The sequence below is a fragment of the Paralichthys olivaceus genome, chromosome 12 (assembly GCF_024713975.1).
Source record: "Paralichthys olivaceus isolate ysfri-2021 chromosome 12, ASM2471397v2, whole genome shotgun sequence".
NCBI classification, from domain to species: domain Eukaryota; kingdom Metazoa; phylum Chordata; class Actinopteri; order Pleuronectiformes; family Paralichthyidae; genus Paralichthys; species Paralichthys olivaceus.
Window position 1 is genome coordinate 19,953,505 of NC_091104.1, and position 16,618 is coordinate 19,970,122.

General features: G+C 39.5%; 2 protein-coding genes across 3 annotated transcripts in view; one reads left to right on the top strand and one right to left on the bottom strand.

Annotated features, from left to right (window-relative positions):
• Positions 1-3,875: 3,875 nt before the first annotated feature.
• Positions 3,876-7,692, bottom strand: ccr6b (chemokine (C-C motif) receptor 6b). The gene is made up of 2 exons (XM_020084997.2): positions 7,556-7,692; positions 3,876-5,803 (listed from the first exon to the last, which is right to left on the bottom strand). Exon 2 carries the CDS (start codon positions 5,792-5,794, stop codon positions 4,703-4,705), a length of 1,092 nt encoding a protein of 363 aa, XP_019940556.2. The 5' UTR covers positions 5,795-5,803; positions 7,556-7,692; the 3' UTR covers positions 3,876-4,702.
• Positions 7,693-10,997: 3,305 nt separating this feature from the next.
• Positions 10,998-16,618, top strand: part of crybg1a (crystallin beta-gamma domain containing 1a) — a 43,032-nt gene continuing 37,411 nt past the window's right edge. For both annotated transcript variants that reach the window (XM_069536140.1, XM_069536141.1), the window contains exon 1: positions 10,998-11,442. In XM_069536140.1, the coding sequence (XP_069392241.1) occupies positions 11,114-11,442 (329 nt within the window). In that variant the 5' untranslated portion in view covers positions 10,998-11,113. The remainder of the gene's footprint in view (positions 11,443-16,618) is intronic.

A 16,618-nucleotide genomic window follows, 5' to 3' on the forward strand; every position in this document is an offset into this window, starting at 1 on the left:
TGCAGAGTGTCTATATCCTCCTAAGTGAAAGATATTCTGGACATGATAAATGAGCTTGTCTGGAGTTTTATCGCCTGAGGTTGGGAACATTTTTTGTATGAGGTGTGAGAAAAGTGCTTCAGATTTCCCAAACCACCACGGAGACTGGGATGCTTTGGTTTCAAGGATTAAATCAAAACATGTACACAAAGGTTCTCATCAGGGGGAATTCCCCCTGAGGAAGGATAGGCCAAAATTCCCGCTGCGAGTCAAACACCATCAACAGTGTTGGGTTGATATCAGGCACTAAACAAAGATGAAGTGTTGTGAAATTTAAGAAACATAAAGATCTTTCAGGACTGCTGTGTGCTCCTGTTGTATCTCACAAAGCTGCTCACTCTGGATCCAACTCCTCATAAACCTGTACCCGGGCCAATAGAAGTGGATCAGGTCTGAAATGGTAGCACTCAAGTAAAGTACAGATGCTATTAATGGATTTACGTTGCTCTAGTAAATGTAAAGAGTTAGATCCGGTACAGTCACAGATCCACACAAAGAAAGTAACAAACACACAGTTAGCAGTGATCGTAGCTCAGGCTATATTACCAAACATGCACGTCTCTCAGAATATACCATGCTGCTGCAATAAAACCTTTCAACAGTGATGACTCTTGGGAGAATGAATCATAAGCTGATTGTGGTAGAAGAGTCTGAGGAGTGACTTCATTATCAAATACCAGATGTTTAGCTCAACATAATCATGGTGGTTTCTTAATTTTTTTTTAAAAACACCATAAAAGGCACCAATGATCCACTTTGAGCACATCTATCCTCAAAGAACGACCACTCTTTAGTCACTGAGGCGCCATATATGGCACCCAGCATTTTAGCGTGTCCATAACATGTGAAACTGGGAGAGGGATATTTAGAGTGAGCCGGGGGCTAAAGGCCGCTTTAAATCATCACAGTAAAATAGTCTTTTACAAGGTGTGGTTTTTCTGAAGACGACTGGACAGCAATATTTTACCTGATGCCATAGATTCTGTCTAGAGGAGAGTGGTTGAGATAAGAGTGGGTGCTAGTGTGCGTGTGAGAAATTTGAATCCACTGTATAAAGCTCTCACATCTTTCACATGAACCTTGAGTACACAAACCTTTGCCCCAAATTCCTTAATGTTTGTAGAACGGATTAATCAATATTTCCATTTTAACATTGGATTAAATCACTAACTCATCAGTGGTCCTCAGCTCTACAGAACATGTTAGTGTCCTTCAGTTCAGTGTTTTTGCTTTTACAGCCCATAGTTTGCTATCCCTGAGAAAATAATCTGTCTTCAGCTGTTAACTGCTCCATTAACTTTGACTGACGGCTCAGTCTTACTGCCCTTGTTTACATTGTTTCCAGCCTCCGCAGGCAGCTGCATTCAAGGAAAAAACTTTGTACACAACTTGTTCTGCACCAAACAGCATTTAACAGAACATTCAGGATAGCTCTTTTTCCTCTGGGATTGGTAGAGACCAAAAATAGAGCTAAAAAGAGTGTGGATTTTACTCCCTCCTGACAAGCCACAGCCTTTCTCACGCCCTTTTTCCCAGTGATGTTCAAGAAAATGATATAAATTGTAGATGCAATGGTTGATAGGCTATGGCTTCCAAAGACAATAGCCTACTGCAGCCACAAGAGGGCGGTACATTACAAGATGACTGCAAACTGGCAATATCAGCTCAACAGGGAGACATATCACTTCCACAGCATCATTCTCTTTAGTGTCCTGATCCCACCCCACTGACAAACACTGTAAGGTGAGGATTTCAGTTGTGTTGACACCTTGTTCTGCTTCCCTCAAGTGGTCAAAACATAAAACAACAAGCGAAACACAAAAAAAACCAACTCATGTGCTGTAGCTTTAAATCGGATCTATTCTACAAACCCTGAAAATAGACACTTTAATCACTTTTTAAAATCTAGATTTTAGAAAACATACCACACCCAGTCTGCAACATTTCACTTGTCAAACACATGTATCACTAGCAACAGTATAAATGGCTGCATTCCATTTATGTGCCAGGGCTCTTGTATTGTGCATGCTGAATAACTTCTAAAATGGAACATAGTACTACTTGCACCTGTGCTCCTACAGTATTTCCCCATGTATTCTTGTATTTGAATGGACTCGGTGCAAAATGGCACCATGTCCCGACACCACTTCTACAGTGTTCCATGACAGAGGCACATAGAGATCATGTATTGCTTGATTCACATTTAGTTTGCTTGTCTTTAACTATCATTACTGCCAGTGAGCAAATAAAGAACAGCTGAGGAGGCAAGTTATGGCTCATAAACGAGGTCAGGTGGGGTGGAGCGCCAGTAAACTCTCTGAGGACACCTAGTGGGCAAAAGTCTTAACAGCAGACCGAAAAAAGGGAGAGTAGGATTAACAGTGAAAACATCTGCATGTTGGCAACACAGCTTTTTTCGCATATTGTTTGTTCCAGTTTCTACAGAAAAATCAGAAATAGTAATAAGTTTGTCGAACTATGAAATGACTTATTGGGATTACAACACGTGGTGGATCCTCTCCTGTCCCACAACGGAGGCCCTGATCAGACCAGTTCTCTTGTGTCCAGATGTATCCAGAGTGGAACTCTCCTGGATCCAGCCGAGTTTAACTGCAGCTCACATCTGGCGTCTGAATTTCTAGTGTGTCTAAAGTAAAATATCATTTGAGACGCACTTTATTATCAACATTGTATTTTTACATTGTACTCCCTCCGATGTTGCTAAAGAGGCCCAATAGTTGGGTGGATCATTAAATGTCACACAGCTGAGAGCACAAGACTTGAATTTGATTCAATTATAACAGTAATCATTTGTTTGTGAGATCTGAAAAAGAAGAGGTTCTTTTATGTGTATGACGTCCAATCTTGCATTTTTGTTGCAGAGAAGAAAACGCTAAAGAATCCCCACATTAATATATTGTCTTTCAGATATAATTTCTATAATTTCATTAGGGTGGAAATCCCTTAGGCTCTTTTCATTAAAAAAATACCCAGAACAGATCAGGTTTTCTCCTCTTTCTCAGTGTTTGCAAAAATTAATTTTTTATTCAACCCAAAATCAACAAAAGTATAGGGCAACTGAATACAGTGGGTGCCATGTTCACAGAATCAATACAATATCAGAATATTGATCAATTAGATTAATTTTCTTTGTCAGCTTAATGAGTAAGAAGAGATGGAGCAAGAAGTGAAGAGACTCATGCTACACCTACAATAAAAGTGGATCGTAAAAATACACCTGCACTGGTCAATATCTCAGCATTTCAAGTTTTTCTTGTGGGTGAATGCAGTTATATATTTCAGGGATCTGAGCAGTAGTGAACGATGTTCTTTAAATAAAGCTGTTGTTGATGTCAGCTTGTTGGGCCTGAACAGGACAAAGCAATCCACTGTTACTTTTACTGCTTCTGTGATGCATGCGGTGACACATAACAGAAGTGGCTTCTAAAGTGAACTAACCACAGGAAATGACCCCAAATCTTAACTGTTTCTGAGTACAGGCGGATCAATTTCACACTCTTTGAAATCTGCTTTATGTCCCACAAAGCAGACTTTTACAGAATGCAGAAATGTTTAACAACTACTTTTATAACAGATTTACTACTTTATCTTACAAGATGATTTACATTGTTGAACTGGAGGAAACAGAGCCAACCCTTCCATTGAGAGGACTGGAGGTATTTGCAATTACCCAGAAGTACATTTTATTTGAAATTATCTTTCCATTAACAAGCTTAAAAAACTATATACTGTTTATTTCTCTTGGCTTAGCTACTTTGTGCTGTAAATTAAAATATATATCAAAATAATTTTCTGAATAATCTGGTCAAAGAATATATTTTCAGACACACTGTTTATTCAGACAATCTCATTTACAAAATACAAACTGATAAAAACTTAAGTGACAGAAGGGCAAGTTTAGAAATGTGAGGAGCTTTAGCTTAACTTTAAAAAAACAGCAGACTCAGTCAACAGGATATACATAGCAACACTAGAGAAGTGGCTCTCAGTCATACCTCTTTTCAAATATATATATTTAAAGAAACAAAACCAGCCATCAAATGTTAATTAAAGATAATACATCATTAGCACATATCGATAAAATGTCACCAGCAGAGAATGTTCTTACATCTATAAACCTATTCATGAAAGGGGAGCAAACTAGATGCAGATTTGCTCTGAGGATTGAATTTTCATGCTCCTGAAGCAGTGAAAAACTAAGATTAGATGTGTAGAGGCACTGGTTTAATTTGCATGTGGCTGTTATCATGTGCTGTAATAGGATTTCTACCACTACTTTCTCCTCTTTGGTTCAAACAGAATCATTATATGATCATTTGTAAAATGTCGTTCAAATTCCATGACATTTAATATGTGTGATTCACAGCAGACATTTCGACCTGTAATATAATGAAAAGCACAGATATTACTAACATGAATCACTGATGTGTTTTGCTCGTTCTCCTGAATAAAATGGAGCCAGTATCAGTATCTTAACGGACACGTGCTCATCACAGGGGCATTATTCCAACCGGTTATAATAAGTGTGTGCGTGTGCGTGTGTGTGTGTGGGTGGCTGCATACAGTTACAGCACAGTAACAACTTGGAGAGACGAGAGGCTCCTGTAGCATCAGCATTTCTAATTATCTCTCTGCTGCAGCATCATACACTGAATGACATCATGTTGCTAGAGCCCTCTGAAGACTTGAGACCTGAGACGCAAATATCAGACGTTCCGCGTGACGAGCGAGCAGAGTAGATGTACTTTTTGCTGAAGCACCACATATCCACCACTATTTGCCTGAAGTGACTCCTGAACTTCGACCCGATGAAGGCGTAGAGGATGGGATTCAGACAGCAGTGGAGGTAGGCTATGCCTCTGGAGATGTCCAGAACTCTGAGTTTAATCTTTTCCCACTCACAACTTCTCTCCTTAAACAGAGACAGGGTGTGTGTTAGCAGAGTCACGTTGTAGGGAAGGTGGCACGCAATGAAAACCACCACGACTGCCAAAACCACACGCACAGCCTTGTTCCTCTGGCTGTTCTGTGCCGTCAGCAAGGTGCAAATGATGCTGGAGTAGCAGAACACCATTGCCACCAGAGGCATTAGGAAGCCGAAAGCCATTTGGAGGCTGGGAACCGTCACCTTCATCACTTTTGCTGTCTCATTCTTCCTGAAATACATCTCACACATCACTGTGACGCTCTCAGTCCCCTGATTCTGCTCTTCAAAGCGCTGGGTGTAGATGAACGTAGGCAGTGTCAGGGCCATAGCAAACAGCCAAACAGCAGAGCAGATGAGGCGGCTGTAGATAAGAGTGCGTGAGCGAGCGCCAAAGGATTTCCTGGCCTGAACTATTGCGATGTAACGATCGCCACTGATGCACGCGAGCAGGAGCATGCCGCTGTAAAGGTTGATGCTGTAGGCCGACCTCAGTATCTTGCAGGCCACAGGACCCATGAACCAGCTGTGCTGCTCGTTGTATAGGATAAATGGAAGGGCCACCACAAAGATCAGGTCAGCCATGGCAACGTTGTAGAGGTAGACATCCGTCATCGTCTTGGCTCTCTTGTAGAATATGTAGGTGACGATCACGAGGACATTGCCGATCAGGCCGAAGGCACAGATGATGGAATGGACGTATGTTTGGGTGATGACCGCTGTGGGGCTCGGGTCAAGAACACAGAGGTCGTCATAGTCATAGTCATCGAACGTTGTATCGTTGCCATAGTCTGGAATCGTCACCGCCATGTTTTTAATCTGGAGAAGAAAATACAAAACATTTAAAACAAACAGCAACATCAGTGGAAATATAATTTACTTATTTGACAGCTTAATTCTGGTTAATTTACATATTAGGATTTCAAAATAATGTATTTTGACAAGTTACAAAATTAAGTAATAATACTACTAGTAATATTACTGTACATTTGTGAAAATGTAGCTTGTATGTTTCCGCATTTTTCTTATATACCTCAGCATTCCTTACAGTAACTGAGCTGTTATTTTTATTAATTATTATTATTGGTTAAAAATAATAATATTAGCTATATTCTAGTAAATGTACACATTAGGATGTCACTTAAATATGTATACAGTACATAACTCAAGTAAATAAAATACATAAGTAAATAAATAAGTATATTACTCAATGTTGTAATTTAGTTTTTTTCTGTATCATTGTGTTTTTATTTTTCCTAAATACTTTATTTTCCTCTTGTTATTCTCATCAAATTTTATTCTATTCTTTTTACCTGTATATTTATTCTTAACTCTATTGCTATTATACCTATTTTACCCAGTGGGGATCAATAAAGGATTCTTCTCATATGAAATTTCAAATTGATTTATTACAAATGTATTTGTTAATGGAAACTCATATTACACTTTTCTTCTGTTAGACTGAAAACCAGTGTTCTAGTTCAGATCTTCTGCTGATTGGAAATGACTCAGTTTCAGCACCATTTGGCACGAAGTGGATTCACGCAGGTGGCAGCACTCGGTGCCCTGTCTGATCTCAGGAGCCGATTATGTCTCATCAGTGGAGATCTGAGATGTGTCACAGAGTTAACACGAAGCTCACTGACGTAGAATATATAAGGTCAACAAACATCTACAAACCTTCCATGATTACAAATAAATGAGGAAATAACAATGTTTCTTTGCGTGATATTTTCTATATCAGCTGATGAATATAAATGGTCAGTACAAATGTGAGAAACTTTGACTTCTTCAAAACAGGATTTAGGGAACCTGGTTTAGAAGTAGCATTGTGCAGTTGTACTCGTTGATAAGGGAAATATGATACGTTGTGCTCACACAGCGTCTGTCTGGGAAGATAATGAAATGAGAAGGAAGTTTGTATAGACACACATTTTTAGAGCTGGCGCTTTGTAATATATTTTACAGAAGTGAAAGTTTTTTTAAAGTGTCTGTGTTCATCTGAATTTAACAACCAGTGATTTGAACCAATTTAAACTGATCAGTCATTTAAAAACTTTCAAACATTGTAATAATAACATAATATTAATACATGTAATTCAACTTAAATTACATTGTACCTTTTTATACATAAATGCAATTCAAAGTTCTTCACATTAAAAACAAAACATATTAAAAAAATAATTATGGATGCAACTATAACACACAAAATGAAATTGCAGTATACACATATACATTACAGTAACAAAAACCATGCCTAAATAAATAAGACCTCACTACACATTTAGAAATGTGGACAGAGCTTGCGTTGCTAATGTTACTGTGCATGTCAACCACTCTTGGAGAATACAGTAGCTGAACAAACAGGAGTTAAAAGGTGCTTCATTATTAGTAGCTTTGTACATCTCAAGCTTAACAAATTCATATTATATGCCAAAGAAATAGTATGTTTTAATTACCACTTTTACTAAATGTAGGATACATATACTGTAAAGGAATCAAAATACGTTGTGCAATTACAACATTCCATTAAATAACCAAATTGTGCATGTTTTTTCAGAACGTACATACCTTGTAGAATGATGACTCTCACTCACTTAATGTCTTTATCTTCTGGATCTGAGAAGTCAAAATAGGGTTAGATTTCCGCCCAGCTTCACTTGCCTCAGACCTGCATTTGAAGAAAAGAGCTCAGCGTAGGAGCTTTATCTCACAGAAAAAAAAACAAATCAAAAGAACACTGTAAAGAAAAAAACTCATTCTCACAGGCTCTGCTAGTGTATGAGGACAGTACATCAATGAGCTTCCTGCTTTTGATCTCAGACCTATCTTTGTCTTCTACCTACACACGTTCTCCTTATCTGATGGTTCCACTAAGAAAAGAGCAGCTTGCAGGGACAACCCACAGTTCAGTGCAAGATTTGTTTCGTCTGCTTTGATTTACTGCAAAATTGCATAATTTACTCTTGGCCCCAGTCACCTCCACCTTAAAGGTTATGTTTCCACACAGAGAATTTGTTTTTGTGATCAACTCGGCGACTAGACCTGGCGTCAATTTTTTGAATTTGAATTTGATTACCATTCGATTTTAAATATCTTACAAAAAGGTGCTATTGGTTGTAATGGGGAAACATTTTTTCACGTGAAAGACTGGGAGACAGTCGTGGATCTAGGATGTTTCTAAATCAGGGGCCATAGAGGGGCCCATAATTTATACAATTATATGTTTAACCTCCATGCACAATTCCTGATTCAGTAAGTTTCACATTAAGTCATTCCTTGTTTACTCTTGGTTCTATATGCTTTGAGCAAAGCCACACCTTACGGAATGTGTTTAGAAAATGATTCCCTGTTCAGCCACACTTGGTACTTCTGTAAATTCGACACAAATTTTCATATTTATGGTTAGTTAGCGATTAATATATATAACCAGCTCCTTCAGTAGCTTTACTGTCTCATCCTTGCTGAGATTCAGCTGACACATCAAAGTGTCATCTCATCCCCCAGATTCTGCTTCTAAGCGCTGTGGGGAGGAGAGTGTGGGCAGAGTTAAAACCTCTGTTAACAGCAGAGCAGATGAGGTGGCTGCAGAGGTTGAAGCTGTAAACTGACCTCAGCCTCTAGTTTAAAAACTGCCAAATGAAAGCTTGTTTCCTTGCCACAATTTTACTTTGAACACCCTCATGCCTCCAAACCCAATTGGGGTTTCCTGTTATTAGTTTGTCTATATCACATTACCATCTTCCGACTTTCTATTCTCTGTTTTCTTTTCTTTTTCTCTCATCTACATTCACCCACATAATCTCTGTATCTGCGTTTGTCTGTATAATCTAGATTTTGTTTTAGGTTAGTGGTTCAAAAGCAGAAATGATTGAATGAACCTGACAGTATAGTACACAATAATCAAGACTGTTGCTTTTCCCCAACACGGCCTTTGGGTGGAGCTGTGATTTCATGGGACACTCAATAATAGGACTTTCTGAAATGAAAGACATGTTGGACAAAATGCTTTATAACTCATAATTGTTTTCTGTGCATAATTGCACTTTGAATGTCTGTTCTCGCTCCATGTGACTTTGTTAAGTGGGTTCTGTGAGAAGCGTGGAACTGACTGATACTTGCAGCATAAATAACCAGGATCAGATGCAGCAAGTCCATGAGTAATGCAGAATTGTAGCTCAGTTAAAAAGATCAAAAATATCTCCAATATACAGCGAGGAAAGTCAAAGTATCCAATATTTTGCGCAGAGTTTATTGTATTTGTTACTTTGTTACAGCAGCAGCTCTTCTGATTCAAAAAGCAGAGGATCATGGGTAATATGCACCTTTCAGTGATTGGGACTTGCAGTCAGAGCCCCAGTCGACAGATAGATAGGATTTGTTTTCTATTTACATGACCTACTTACATTTCTATTTACCCTATGACTCTACTCTATGACCCACTTGGACTCAGAGCGTGACAGAATTAATCACCACATGTGGCTGCAGAGGGTGCTGTTGCTTAGTAAAAGTTACATAGTGTTGCTTTAAAGCCTCATGAGACACAGTGCATTTTAAAATCTACGACACAGTGAGTAGTTACAAACTGATATACGAGACATTAATACAGATGTTTTGTTGGGGAAAAAAATATTTAATAGTCAGGGATAGAATTTTCAAGTTGTACAGAAGTTTGTTGTGTAGAATAGGACCTTCACATTGTCAGTAGAAAGTAAGAAAGAGTCCTTACTTAACATGATTTCTCTACTAATATCTTTGACTGTCATGTAGAGAAACTTTTATCACTTAAGATCTTATAGATCTATATAAAAACATACTATTGGAGGAGATCACACTGGAGAGACATGTGAGGTGTGTACAAGCTGCATCAAGCAGTAAGCTTAGAGTTGAACGTTTGTTTTCAAAATAAAAGCTTTTTAGTGCAGTTGTCTCAACCACTGGTGTTAATTTTTTTTTAAAAAGTTGGGGTGAACCGGTTTCCATTGCCCAAGGACTAAAGTAGTATTGAGTAGTGCTGACGGTGGTGACTCGTTTGCATTTGTGGCAGTCAGTCAGGACATGCCTGTTTCATTCTGCCTGCAGTCTACCTGTATTATATAGAATGCCATGTGTTAATACATTCCTTGTGAAAGGACTCATGAACTTTGGTGCATTTTTCTCATTGAATATTTCTATTCCATTTATTACTAACAATAGAATATTTTGACAGTTAACAAGCTATTGAGGTGATGACATTTTAGCCTTTTAGTGACATAATATTAAACAGTAACAGTTACTAAATTGATTACATCCATCCATCATCTAATAACTATCTTTCTCTAAGGGTTGTGAGGTGGCTAGAGTCAAATTGTTTCAGGTTCCAGCATCTCAAACATGATGGCCGTATGTCATACTGTATATGAGACTTAACAGTGTGAACTGTCTTTGAATTTTAAGACTTGGTCGAATAAATCCAGCAATTTGAATATGTTACCTTGGGCAACTGTAATTTTGACTCACTGATTAATCAAGAAAATATAAATATAAAGTAAATCTAGAAAATTCGGTCATGATGATGCAACTTGTCCCCAATATATTTAACCTTTAAAAGCAAAAAAGAAACAATTTAAAAAGTAATTTGAAGATCAGACACACATAGAAATAGAATAATGTTGCAAATGAGAAAGGAGTGAAGACGAGATAACATATAACATTATAAATAGACAGTAAGATCAAAACTGAAGCATGCCTATGAAAGTGTCTGTAAATAAGGGCCTCTGTTTATCTCTACCTGATTTTTATTTTTAAAATGCATTACCTAATTAAATGACGACACAACCTTGCCGCTTGCTCCCTCGTGGACGTGCTTGGTTATAATATATCAGTTTATTTGAGGAAACACAGTTGGTCTATTTGTATTTTGTGTACATACATAGAAAGTAAAAACGGAAGTCGTATTTGATTTATTGTGAAGGTTACAGCCGGATGTGTTTCCTGTGGGTAACTTCACACAGCTGCACCTCTCTCACCTGGACAGAGCTCCACACCCCCTCCCGCCTCACAGCTGCACTCGGTCCCCGGCTGCAGCAGCTCGTAGCCGGGCTCCTCTCCTTTCCTCATGGTCCCCTGCTCCCCTCCGCCCCACACACCATGAGTAAGTCCAGCACGCTCAAAGTCAAGAGTCTGTTCAAGTTGAAGTCACCTGAGAAGAACAAGGAGCTCCAGCGGTCTGCGACCCTCAGAGATGGAGCTGCCGCCGGCCACAAAGACCAGTCCGGGACGTTACCGACGAGCCCCGGTCCCCTCAGCCCGGGAGACGGCGTCGCGTCGCCCGCGGACGCGTCACCCGTCTCCCCGAAAGAGAAGAAGAAACGGCGGCTGTCGTTCAGGCTGAAACGCAAGAAATCCAAACGCAAAACGGAGGAGGGGGACGTGTTCTTCCCTGAGACTGAAGAAGTGGACGGTTTCAACCGACCCATGTGAGATAAAGTTCATTTATTCACCTGAATAGAAATCTTAATAACCCTCAACAGAGGATCTCATACATGAACTCATATTCTGTCATGATAAGTGTTTAGAGAATCCAATGGGACCCTGGTCTCTCCTCAGCCCCTGGACCCCTCCTCCCCTCGCCCCCTGTTCAGACTGACAGCATGAGGCAGCAGAGACGTTTTGCCCGCTGGCACTTTTTTTTAAAATCTAACCACAGTGACATTGAGTTGTAGCTGTATCACGTGTGCTGGTTTCCAGTTTGGAAAAACAGATTTACACAGAACTAGGGCTGTTACCACACCAGAGTTCCACCATACGATTATAGTGACTGAAATATGTGATTATGGTGATATCTACCCCCCCCCAAGACTGATGAACGGGACAGTTTCATCTGCCACATGTTAAAAGTGGATTTGTCTGTTTTCTACTTTTGGAGGTCGTCTGGAGATAAAGCTGTTAGATTTTCACTTTTTTTTCAAAAATTGATGATAAAGAATTTACATTAATTGAGTTTATTGTTTTGTTTGGTCCTGTGTCAAAAAATCGACATCCCTAATGGTCAGTTTTTGTGGCACAGGAGAGGTTTTTTGATTTAACAAATAAGCCCTTTGTTGGATGTTGTCGAGAGTCAATGTGAAATGCAGATTGACGCCTTTCTGCTTAGGTGCCCGTGAGCAAGGCACTTGATCGCCCATCTCGTCTATGCTGCGGTTCACTGACCAGCCGTGATGGGAACTGTGTGTCATGTGAAGCAGTAAATATCCTCTCTGACTCACTCTCCCCTGGAAGAATGAAAAAAATTAACTGGTTGACCTCAGGTGCCCGCGATAGTGACAGTGGAGTTTCCAGTGCTTGTATTTGTTTATTCCACACTTGTCCTGTTCTCTTTTTATTTTTGTTCCTAAAACCACTCAGAAGATGGGTTGAGACACACCTCGTCTGACACGGGTGTTGTTGTCGCACATTGTCGGGTTAACCTACTCTGTTCTTCCTCTGTGCTTACGAGGAAGCGTAACGTGAGGCTGGAAAACCTGCCGTTCAGGTATAACACACATACATGTTCAGTCCAATCAGTCAAGTGGCTTGATCAAGTTGATATTGTGTCTGAGCTGGTCTGGATGTGAGGGAACATGACTCATAAAGAGTGCTCATCTTGTTGTTTACATTCGATCTGGTTAGTTTTGGTTTCGCGTTGCAATTTAGGGAGTGGACTTAAAGTAAATATTTTACACCTTTCTGGGATTTAATTTGAGGTATTGCTACCCCAAGATGATATATCAGTGGTTTAAAGTCTGCTGCAATGTGTATTTCGGAGGCTGGACTGGTACTGGCTGTGTTGGGCTGAGAGAAGAGTGAAGGCGAAGCTGACGCCATCCCACCTCAGAAGTTTGAAACAAGCCGTTTCAAAGACATATTTCTTGGAATGGTCCGCGGACTGACTGTTTTAATACTTTGAGGGTACCTACCGACCCCCTTCAAGTAATCATGGATAGTAAAAGCCCAGAAAATGTATTTTACACAATATGGGCCCTTTAAGACTTTTGTGATACATTTGTACGTCCTGTCGTTATCACCTATGTGGACTGTGTCCACTTCTTGGCTTTGATTGGTTGGTAGACAGACATGCATCCGAGGTCAGCGTGTCAGTTTGGTTGTTGTTTCTGTTTCATGGAAATGGATTACCCGGTTGATGTTGTTATTTTTGTTTCCACTGCAATATTATTATGGTGTTTTTACCAGCATCACCAACATCAGGGACAGTACTCCACACTAGTTCAATTCCAACTGAATGTCCTCATCAAACATTATACTGTAAGAAGCAAATCTCCACCAATCCCGCAAGCTGCTCTGCTTCTTTTTCTTCTTCTGTTGTTTGACGCTGTCTGAACTTCGTGCCACTGGTCTGAAAGTCCGACCTATCCCAGAAAATGTTTTCACAAACCATGGTTTGTTTAATCTGGACTGAGACCAACAAGAAGAAGGTTGAGACCAGACAAGGTTGGTGTGAAAGTGTCCTAAAAGTCTGACTGAGACAAGACTAACATTTCCAAGGAAAACAATTATAGTCTAGTTTTAGTGGAGCTTTCAAATTAGATTTCATGACAACTGATTTTAACTAATGCAACAAAAATCCAGAGATCAGAGGACTCAACCCTGTACAACAGCGATGAGATAAATCCTCCTTATTCGTTGAGTTGTGCCACGAAGGTGTTGATTTTGTTTTGTTTTGTCGGTGTTTGTAATAGGCGGCACACTAGCATTTAATTCCATTTGTAAAGACAATATTTGTAACCTCTTTGCACACACAGCAAGCAGACTATTAGACACCTACAGTAACTACTGCCCAACAATGTTCTACATGACAAGCTGAGCCTTTTAATAACCAGCTGCATGTCCGTGTTTATAACCTTCAGTTGGTAATTTAGTAAAATTACATTATATTAATGTGCCTGCTGTCAAACATTTGGCCTTTTACTGTAAATGCTGCAGAAACTCTCCTTTTAATACTGTATGTACAACATGGTGGGCAAACATCTAAAGGAACAAGAAGGCATTTGAACGTGTAGTAATATAGATAATGGAGTTTTGCATGAATGAGGTAATTTAAGGTATTTCATTCCCTGGATAAGCTAAAAACAGACATTCCTGTCTATAAGCAGAAATTGTGTCTGATCATGAAACATATAAGCTGCACATGCATTTAAATCAGCTTCGTTCCAAGGGTTGGTATGTAAGAATGCAAATGTTTGAGTCAGGTGTTCAGGTGTTTCCTGGAAATCTTCAGACAATTGGTGTGTTGATGATGTTAGTAAAAAAAACCAAAAGAAAACAAATATCTCAGGATGAAAAAGATCTGTCAGACACCTGGAAGACAAAGATGTCTATCTGAAAGACAACTAGATTCAAGATTGTCAATGTGCTGTAAACAAAAATATGTGATCTCCTCTGAAGATTGTGTACTTCGTGTCCTGCCTCCACCCCTCACCCGAATGCTTCAGACATTTTTAATGTTGTTGTAAATGCACCTGACTTGCACGATATCCTGCTGCCTTCTTCATAAACGTACCACGATTTAAAATGACCACTCCCTTAGTACCCAGAAATGACTAAAGCAAGTAGAACAGCTCCTGCTAAGACGAAAATGTGGTTTATTGTGAAACAGCTCGGAAAGTCATTTCAGTCGGGGAAGAGTAGCTCTGTATCCAGCAGATTTCAGCGTGGCTGCTCTGTGTTTATTAGTTTGCATGAGACGTGTGTTAGCTTTGGCAGATTTCAGTTCTTACTCTTTTAATAGTTAGCTAGTGGATACTATAAACTCTGTGTGGTTGTTTGTTTGTTTGTTTGTCAGTGAGATTTCACAAAAACTACTAGATGGTTTGCTATGAAATTTAGTGGAAAGATGTGGTATGTATGATGTAGGATTTTTTTTTAATTTTCTTTAAAATTAACAAATTGGACATTTGTCAACATTTCCATTGATTTCTCAAAGATCAAATTCATGGACTTGAAGCAGAAAATCTGTCTTGTTAAAAGGACTGATATTGAGTATTGCGTGATATGAGTGTTGGGCCTTGGTGGAAGTATTGTTCTCTGTACTGAGTGCCATTATAGTTCCATCCATTAAATAGACTTTATCTCTTTAACCTGTGGTGTTCACTGATAATTACATCAATATTTCAGTCACATAAACTTGACTGCACATGATAAACACATACTCATATTGGTTTTCAGTTGCCACACTTTGTGTAACTGTACTCTTCATAACGCTGTTTGTTTTTGACAGTACTGTGTAAACACAGAGACCATTCAGGCATGTGGCCCATATTCTCAAACCTATGGCACAGAGGCAGATAGTGGTGATATCACTGTTTGTAAGAGAGAGAGAGATCATGTTCCAGGCACGTTTGTTCTGTCAAAGGCATCAAAAGTTAGGTTTCAGATGACTCAGGTGAGGCTCTGTCAGAGCTCCTCTGGACTTCCAGGCTCGTGACTCGCTGGAATCTGACCAGGATTAGCACTTAAAATGTTTCATGTCATGAGTGAGGAGGGAAAGTACAGCCTGTTCAAACTTACTGATAAAACTAAAGGTCCGGAGAAGCTTCCAGTGTTTGTGTTTAACTACTTCGCTGGGTGCTGAGGTGTCAGTTTACATAATACTTGGGCTTTTCTCTGGGATGTGACTGCAGCAGCACAACCGTAAGCTGTCCATTTCACTGAAACGTGTTGACCCAAGTATTTGAGAGTAGAGCATGTGAACGCTTATCCAAAACAATCTAATCTTGTAGACTAGATAGACCCGTCACACCCTCCAACAGAAGTGGTGGAGTCCTGCCCTTACAATTTCTAGACGATCCCTAAGGTGAGGGCGTGGACACTGAAAACCGAAATGAACAAGTCAACATTTTTGCAGTGTGTGGTCGCATAGCGATTCAGGAAATAACAAGTAAATCCCCTTTAATGCAAACACTAGACACAGGCCTTTATTCATCAACCATTATTAATTGATCACACATTCATTTATTAGATATATCGCTTATGAGGGTCCCAAGGTCTGCAGGGGAGGGGTGGGCAATCCCAGCTGATTTTGTCTATCACAGGGCTGATAGATGAGCTGTTTTCCAACATGAGATCTGCAAAATGCTCAGTAAATCTTTTGGAATCCCCCATATATTAAAGATGCAGCAGGAGGTTGTCCAGGTCTGATGCGTTCACAACAGGAAAATGTCAAATGGAAATCACATGTTTTTGTTTACAGCAGGACACAGACGTCGGGCCTTATCACCAAAAGCTCTTAAATCTCTTTTTTGCAAATTTACATCTTTTGCTGCGTCTTCTTTTAGGACACTTCAGATAAACCTTCAGGGGCTATAATATTTTACCATAAGACTTGTGTCTACCTGAGAGGTTTCTGTAGTTGCGGTTTATTTCTAATTATTCCCCTGACTCTGCTTCCTGTAAGTAGTGACTGCACACTAGTATTTATATCCATAAGTCTTTAATTATAATAGAGTTTGGACTGAATTTCATCTTGACTCATGAGTATCTGGAGAGCGATACATTGTTTGCACAATGTGCGTTCAGCTGCATTAGGAGAGCCCTGACTGAAATTTCACATGGTTCATTACTATTCAGAATAAAGCATAACCCCCTCAACCTGCGCTT

Coding starts and splice junctions, on each gene's coding strand:
- ccr6b (XM_020084997.2), bottom strand. CDS start 5,794: ATGGCGGTGACGATTCCAGACTATGGCAACGATACAACGTTCGATGAC.